At 49.1% G+C, this 8,836-nt stretch overlaps 1 protein-coding gene across 1 annotated transcript in view; it reads left to right on the forward strand.

The window, feature by feature from the left end:
• PLCXD3 (phosphatidylinositol specific phospholipase C X domain containing 3) overlaps positions 1-7,969 on the forward strand; it is an 88,733-nt gene extending 80,764 nt beyond the window's left edge. The window contains exon 3 of the mRNA XM_063291126.1: positions 7,545-7,969. Within this exon, the coding sequence (XP_063147196.1) occupies positions 7,545-7,701 (157 nt within the window). The 3' untranslated portion in view covers positions 7,702-7,969. The remainder of the gene's footprint in view (positions 1-7,544) is intronic.
• Positions 7,970-8,836: the final 867 nt, after the last annotated feature.

Genomic DNA, 8,836 nt, shown 5'->3' on the forward strand with positions numbered 1-8,836 from the left:
CGGCAACGGAGCCACTACGGCTGCGGCACTAGTGGACTCGGGTTGCTCAAAAAACCTCATCCACCCCGACTTAGTCGCCAAACTCGACCTCCGCTGCTTCCCCCTCCCCACGCCGTTGGCATTTCACCAGCTGGACGGCTCTACAGCGGGAGGGAAACCAGCCACGATGCAAACCGAGCCGGTCACCCTGCAAATGGGCACTCACACCGAACGCACATCGTTCGTTGTCACCCACATCGGACGGCCCATTGCAGTCCTGGGAATGCCATGGCTCGCGACAAACAACCCGCGCATCAACTGGGTGACCCGCACCTTCACATTTGGCGACGGCGAGTATCGGGCACCAGTGCCGGCGGGCAGAACCAACCCCACTGTGGGACGAGCAGAGGCGACTACACAGGACAACGCCACTACCACAGCAGACCTACCGGAACAATACGCCGACTTCTCCGAGGTCTTCGGAGAGGCGGAAGCTGACCAACTACCCCCCCACCGCAAGACGGACTGCCGGATCGACCTACTGCCCGACGTCCCCTTACCTAGACCGAAGATCTACTCGATGACCCCGAAGGAGATGGCAACCCTCCGGGAATTCATCGATAAAAACCTAGAGAGGGGATTCATAGAGCCAGCATGCTCACCGGTCGGAGCCCCCGTCTTATTCCGGGAGAAGAAAGACGGCACCCTACGGCTCTGCACCGACTACCGGGGCCTAAACGCGTCTTCCCTGTCCAACAAATACCCTTTACCCCTGGTGAAAGACATGCTCGCCCACCTGTCCACGGGCAAAGTCTTCTCCAAACTGGACCTTCGCGAGGCGTACTACCGCATCCGAATCAGGGAGGGGGACGAATGGAAGACTGCGTTCAACTGCCCCCTAGGCGCCTTCCAGTACAAAGTGCTGCCGTTCGGACTCGCGGGGGCCCCCGGGGTGTTTATGCAGCTCATCAATGAGGTCCTGCATGAACACCTGTTCAAAGGGGTCCTTGTCTACATAGACGACGTCCTTATCTACACTAAAACGCACAAGGAACATGTGACCCTAGTCAGGCAAATCCTCGACAAACTCAGAAGGGCGCAGCTCTATGCCAAACCCACAAAGTGCGAATTCCATAAAGCGCGCCTAGACTACCTGGGGTACCGAATCTCCGGAGATGGCATAGAAATGGACCCCGCAAAAGTCGAGGCGGTGCTGAACTGGGAACGCCCCCGCAACAGACGCCAACTCCAGAGCTTCCTCGGCTTCGCGAACTTTTACAGGTCATTCGCCCGGGGGTTCGCAGAGATAGCCCTCCCCCTAACGGACCTCCTCAAAACCAAGGGGGTGGGGGACACCCGACGCGCCAAGAACCCGGGCACAGTATTGAATTGGACTCCCGCATGCCAGACCGCATTCAACAAGCTGAAAGCGCTGTTCACCACGGAGCCAATCCTCGCGCACCCGGACCCAGAACGGCCGTTCATGGTCCAAGCCGACGCCTCAGACTTCTCCCTAGGGGCCATCCTACTCCAAAAGGACCCCACAGGACTCCTGAAACCATGCGCCTACCTGTCGAGGAAATTTTCCGAGACAGAAAGGCGATGGCATGTCTGGGAGAAAGAAGCCTTCGCGGTAAAATCGGCGCTGGAAACATGGAGACACCTACTCGAAGGAGCCGCCCAACCATTCGAGGTCTGGACCGACCACCGGAACCTCGAGGCCCTCCGAACGCCCAGACGCCTCAGCCCAAAACAGGTCCGATGGGCCCAATTCTTCAGCCGCTTCAACTTCCAGCTGAAGTTCATGCCGGGTAAAAAGAACTTCCTGGCCGACGCCCTTTCCCGACTGCCCCAAGACGAAGAGCCCGCCCCAGACACCATTGGGACGGTCCTATCCGCCTCGCAACTGGGGATGGCCGTGACCACCCGAAGCGGTGCTCGGAGGCAGCTCGACTCTACGGTGCAACCGACGGCGGGACAACCTGTGACCAGACGACGCCAACCGCAACTACCAGGGGGGATACGCACGGACCTCGCAGCCGCCCTCAAAACCGACCCCTGGTTCCTGGCAAACCCCGACAAGGTAACGATGGCACAGGACCTGGCATGGGGGGAAGGCAGAATCTATGTCCCGGACTCGCAACGCCAAGCGATCTTGCATAGATCACACGACGCCAAGCAAGCGGGACACTTTGGGTTCCTCAAGACCCTACACCTAACAAGGCGTCAATTCTGGTGGCCCGCGCTAAGACGAGACGTGAAAGCATACGTAGCGTCCTGCCCAACGTGCGCTAGGGCCAAACGGGCACCAGGCAAACCCGCGGGGCTTTTACAACAGGTGGCAGAACCCTCCCGTCCATGGGAGGAAATCTCTATGGATTTTATAGTGGACCTCCCACCCAGCCAGAAGAAAACGGCCATTTGGGTGGTGAAGGATTATTTCTCAAAACAGGCCCACTTCATCCCCTGCACGTCGGTCCCGTCCGCACAACAACTAGCCAAACTCTTCCTCATCCACGTGTACAGGTTACACGGATGACCCGCACGTGTGGTGACCAACAGGGGCACACAGTTCACTTCCAAATTCTGGCGGGCCTTCCTAAAGCTGACGGGGACCCAACAGGCCCTATCCACTGCCTGGCACCCCCAGACGGACGGAGCCACAGAGGTCCTCAATGCCACCCTAGAGCAATTCATACGCTCATATACCAACTATCATCAAGACGACTGGGCCGAACTGCTCCCGTTCGCCGAAGTCGCATACAACAACGCCGTCCACATGAGCACGGGGAAAACTCCGTTCGAGGTAGTCTCGGGACGCGACTTCGTCCCCATACCGGAGCTACCACAACCCCCGGAACCCCAGGTGGATGCTAGCGACTGGGGACGGAAGATTGCGGAATCGTGGCCAATAATCACGGCAGCGCTGAAGGATGCACAGGCGGCCTACAAAGAGCAGGCCGACAAGCACTGGCGCCAACAACCGACGTTCCAGGCGGGGGATATGGTCTACCTATCCACCAAATTCCTAAAGTCACCCCAACCCTCGAAAAAACTGGGGCCTAAGTACATCGGGCCGTTCCGAGTCATGCAGATAGTAAACCCGGTGGCAATACGCTTGGACCTGCCACACAACCTACGGAGACTCCACCCGGTGTTCCACACCAGCCTCCTGAAACCGGCAACCACCTCTCGATGGCACCCAAGCACGCCACAGCCCTCACCGGTGATGATCGACGGGCAACATCACTTTGACGTAAGGGACATACTCGACTCTCGCAGGCAACGGGGAACTTTACACTATTTGGTCAGGTGGAAACACTTCCCCCACCCAGAATGGGTGGCGGCGCACAACGTTAACGCGCCTGACCTGACCCGGGCTTTTCACCGGGCATACCCCGACAAGCCAAAACCAAGGCTAGCAAGCCGTCACCTGCATAACCCCTCCCCCGCGGGCCCCCCGCCTACCGTGCCCCAAGGGAAAGGGCCCCCCCAAGCCCGCGACTTGGGTGGACCTCCCCCCCCCGGGACTCACCCCCCCCGCCCCGGGCCCACGAGGCAGTAACAAGCGGTCGCCAGCACCCTCCCCCCGCCCCGGGCCCACGGGGGAGTGGCAATCAAGTCAACAGTGCATCCTGGGGGCAACGCCCAGGAGCACACATAACAAAGGCGACGCACTTCGAATAAAAAAGAAGGGCCCTACCTGGAGCTGATAAGCACCCGACCAGCCACGCCTCTCTCCTCGTCGAACTGAGCCAAACAAACAGGGTGTGGCCGGAGCATGCGCACGCCCAGGGTGTGACCTGGGCATGCGCACTGAGAACACACCCTAGAAAGGCACGTGGTAGAGGGCGGAACAAAGGGAGGGGCGAAAAATACTCCGGCGGGAAATTCAAAAAAAAAAAAAAAAACCATTTTGACAGCTCTCCTGGTAAAAAACCAGAAAACCGGGGGGGGGGCACTATTCGGACAGGGGGCAGTATGTCATGAGTGCCGTTGAGCTGAAGACATCAGCGCAATGGCACACATGACAATAACAAGGAAACAGGGGAAGGGGCTCAAGATAAGTAGCCATCAACTTACAAAGACTGAAGGACAAGAGACAATGGCTAAACGGATCGCGAGGCACACCCAAGCTGTTAACGCTAACGCAACGGAGATCGCCCAGCTGACAGCAATCACCGGAGGAATAGGGAAACCGATGATGGGCGATCCCGGAACGCCAGCGGGGCCTCGCAACCCCTCACCTACCGGCAGGACAACGTGTTGGACAAAGGGGGGTGACGTAACCGCGAGGGAGGGGGCGCTGACCGGCGCGGGGTATTTAAACCCCGCACCGGCGCGCTCCTGTCACTCTCAGCTTTTTTCCTATACTGCATCTACACTGCGAATAAACCAGAGCCTGTTCCACGGAATCAGTGTCTGTGTATTACTCGAAGGTAGGCAGCGCATGACACCAGCAGAGTTGGTGCCAGACGGATCTCAGGGGCATGGTGTTCCAGAGGGCAGGTCAAGGTCAGACAGATCTCAGGGGCATGGTGCTCCAGAGGCCAGGTGCTGCAACAGAAAACACCCACTTCCCAAGTCCCGCCAGATGACCTAGGAAACTTATGTGGTGACTTTGGTCAAAGAGAGAGTGACTGGCCCAGTCTACTCCCAGTGCTATTGTTATGGGGATATAAAAAAACAAACTGAGCTCCCCATTTAAGCTGTCTTAAGCTTGTGGAGAATGGGCATGATATAAATCCAATAAATATCAACTTCTTAATGCATTTTTATCTCAGTCTTTTGTCTAACTAGGTGGCAACACTTAAATGACCTGGCTAATCTCAAAAATTTAAGCAAGCTCAGATCTTTTGAGGATGGAAGACTGCCAAGCCAAGAAAACCCAGGTCTGTAAACTAGACTGGGAAGTCAAAAAGACACCCCTGAAGAAAGTTGTGATGAACCATTTCTGTTGCCAGAAAGGTATCTGGACATGTCCATGAGACCGCTGGGCATTAAGTTGTATTGAGGGAACTGGACCTCACTCCACTTCTCAATCCAGAGGTGTTCCAGAGTAGCTTTCATACAATCATTAAAACTAGGCAGTCCCTGTCTGCCAGCTTCCAGTTTAAAGGTAGAACTCATAAGGAAAATGGATGAAGAGGGAAGGGAAGGGAAGGGAAGGGAAGGGAAGGGAAGGGAAGGGAAGGGAAGGGAAGGGAAGGGAAGGGAAGGGCTGTTTCAGGCATTAGTTCTTCATCCTGAACAATAGTTCTCACCAGGACCAACTGGAATGGAAACTATTTAATGAAGCACAGAGCCTGAGAAGCTGTCCTTCTGCTAGTGCAGCTAGGATGACTCTCTGTCCCTATTCACTTTTCTGTAGCCTGCATGGGTGTCTTCAGAGGGGGAGGAGGTTAAAAAGTCCACAGCATGGTAAGTGCTGGGTCACAATAAAAAAACCCTACCTCTTGTACACATGGACACTGCATGCATAAAAGGGGCAGAACTTCACTCACAATGCCATACTTGCCATCTTGCAGATTTTGCCTTCCCCCAGCAGACCCTACCAGTAGCCTGATATATTAGTTGCAGTCAGGGAGGTGTAGCTTCTTGGTCACAAAATCCTGTTTTTACATGTGGTGGCATGAAAAAAATATTTTAGGAGCAACATACATAATTGGAAATAAACAAATGGATGGACTTGTTGCCAAATCCACTTTTCCCAAATTAGCATCCTGCAACTGGGAGATTCATTGTCCAGAAGTGCTTATCTATAATTCAACAGTCTACAATTGCTGGATAAAATTTGGAAGCACATTCAATCAGATGGTGCAATTTAATTTTTTGAGACCGAATAAATGTAATTACAGCTATATGCTGTAGCCTCTCTAAAAGTGACAAAAAAAATTTCCTGCCTCCCCTCTTGTTTCTCATCCTATTTTTTGCCATTTGAAGTCCAATGCATCTGGGGTCACCTGTCAGGACAAGTGTAACAACTAAACGGAGAGCGGATCAGAGTTGAGTTACAGGGGTATTCAGCTCACTGAGAGTTAATAATGAGGGATGGTCCAAAGATTGGTCCCAAAGAAATGAGAAGGTGATTGAAAAGTCCAGTCAGCAAACTAGAAGTCCACTACAGGATTAAGCACAGAGAAGGCTAAGATTAGGAACTGGGAGTTAGGACTTGGGCAATTGCATCCCTGATACAGAAGCTCTTTCAGTTCTTAACTGTTGATCATGATCTGGTCTCTGTGTTCAGAAAAACATGATTAGCCAGGTAAATCAATTACTCCCCCACTATCACTTTCTTCCCCTCTTTATTTAATTTGTATCTGGCAGCCAGAAGATATTTGTGAATGTTCGGGTTTAAAATATAGCTGTTCTAAGTTTCCGAGAGCATTCAACCATGTGGGTAGCTGCTACACAGTGTGCTCTCTGTTTTCCTTGACTGAAATACTTAATGAGGGCCATTACAAGGATTGAGGCATGCAGAGACTGGAAATTATAAGGAAGGATAAACAAGTGTTATTTTACCACCAGAAAGACACCTTCTCCCACAGGGAAAATACCGAATCTGGCTTCTTCCCATCACTGAGATCATTACAAGGAATATTTCCATATGATCTGTTGAACAAGAAAGATATTATAACTCTTTCTGTGAACTTTCCGTTGAGGGCAATGTTAAATGAAGAAGGTATTAGGCATGTAGTGAAAGATGGATTTTCTGCTTTAACTTTTCCACTACTGTATATCTGTTGACTCAATTACTACTGTAGTTATTATTTTGTTTTTGGCCAGCTATGAGAAGTTTGCATTTAAATGGGCTTGTTGAGTGTGACAAGGAAACAAAGCGGCTTGTATATTTGTGGCAAGATTTGTGCCAAGATTCAGAGTTCTCTGCAAAGTATTCTTTGGAGCTCCAGTATGGTTTTGCCTCCTTCATCCTTCTCCAGCACAACTGAAGGCTGGAACCTTTTGCCTCTGTTTTAGATTACCTGCAACTTGCTAAGTCATCCAGCCCAAAGGATGGTTTATCTGATTCATGACTAGTGAACAACAGGCCAAGACATTCTTCATCCATTCTTGTTTTCTTTGCCTATAAGATTAAACAAAACTCAGTTCCTCATATTTCTAATATTAATCTTTGTCCCTATTTCAATATCAATTTGCAGTTATTTTTAAATACAAGCCTATAAAAATTCTGATTTTTTTTACACATTTTTCTGAATGTGTTTTGTATTTAATTTTGTCTAGCATACACATGTTTGAAAGCAATTGTCCTGAACATAATTGTTCCTTATATACTATTTTCACTAGTATGGACATTTGTATGGCATTGTATTTCCCTAATGTACACATGTCAAAATATAGATCCCTTGTGCTGAAAATTAAATTCATTTCACTTGGATATTAATGAAGGTTGGGGTTAGCTGCAGTGGGAACCCTTCATGGTATAGCAGAATCAAAAGATAGAGGTGGGAGGGGGAAATAGTTAGCAACTGATTTTTTTGTTCGTGTATTTTAGGATCCAGGAGTTTGCTTTGACTGATAGCAATGATTACCCTTTTTCTTTCCAGAGCTCTCCCTGCCATGATGCAATGGGTCCGGGCTCAGACACCAGGTGAAAGTGGTATCAACATTGTCACCGCAGACTTTGTAGAACTTGGCGACTTTATCAGCACAGTCATAAAACTCAACTACATCTTGGATGAAGGTGAAGCTGATACAACCTGATAGTACTGTAATGTGTCCAACATGCTCCACAGTTGAACTTTTTTTCCAGTTGTGTTAGGTTAGGTTGTAATCTTGTAACCACAGATTTTGCAAGCACATGCTGAACATTATCATTTTCTTTTGAAAGTGTCGAGGAATTGGAAAGGATAGGCAAAAAGGGGACATTTTTGTAAGTTCTAATAATTTCCTGACATTGACGCAATTGTGTTTCTTGAAACCTAGTCAGGTTTTATTATTCAAGTTATCATAATTGAGAAAGCCATTAATAAATATTCTGCCAGCAACCAATGTGTTTTTGGCCATAAGGATTATCATTGCTATGCTTAATTCATAACTGGCAGCCATCTACTGTCCTTTATGCAATAAATTCCTATTGTTCTTAGGAATTTTGCTAATGGACGAGAACAGTGTATTATCCTACCAAGGTGTACCAGCTACCAGTGTACTGCATTCATTAATGCTTAATTAATTGGTGGCATCAGCTTGGTTCTACTCAGGTGGGAGGGATATGCCATCAACATTAAAGACAAACCCCAAATTAGAAAGTTGTTTTAGTTCCACTGTCTAATAGTTCTAGATTTTCTGGAAATTTAGAGCACTTTGAATATTTTTTCATTTTTTTAAAATGAAATGTTTAAAAAAGGAACATTACACTGTTAGTCTAATTTTGTCCTCTTGCAACTGGTAGACAGTCTGCCATTGATTTCTGGATAGAAAACATTAGAAAGCATTGGATAGTGGCATCAGGGTAGCACTATAGAATGGAATTACCATTATTAGAGAACGGTCCTGTTTTTCCCTTTTAAACTGCATCTTTAACCTTTTGAATTATATTTAAATATAATATATTTAGTTTAGTTATGAAATTAAATTATTATTAGTTACTATGGTTTAGCCTTCAATAGAGACATTGAGATAAACCATATTTACACACCATTCAAAAGAGACAGCAAAAAAGCTAAGAAGGAAACAAAAGGACCAGAACACATCCTCTCCAGCAGCCAACACCCAGATAAGCAGGGATTAATACCAGACAAACATCAAGCAGAAAACAGTACCGATCAAGAAATTACCAAGAGGAAAATCACACCCTCTCCAGCACTGGCAGGGCAAGCTATTATATATAAACAGGGAG

This window comes from Candoia aspera, chromosome 2 (assembly GCF_035149785.1).
Source record: "Candoia aspera isolate rCanAsp1 chromosome 2, rCanAsp1.hap2, whole genome shotgun sequence".
Classification (NCBI taxonomy): domain Eukaryota; kingdom Metazoa; phylum Chordata; class Lepidosauria; order Squamata; family Boidae; genus Candoia; species Candoia aspera.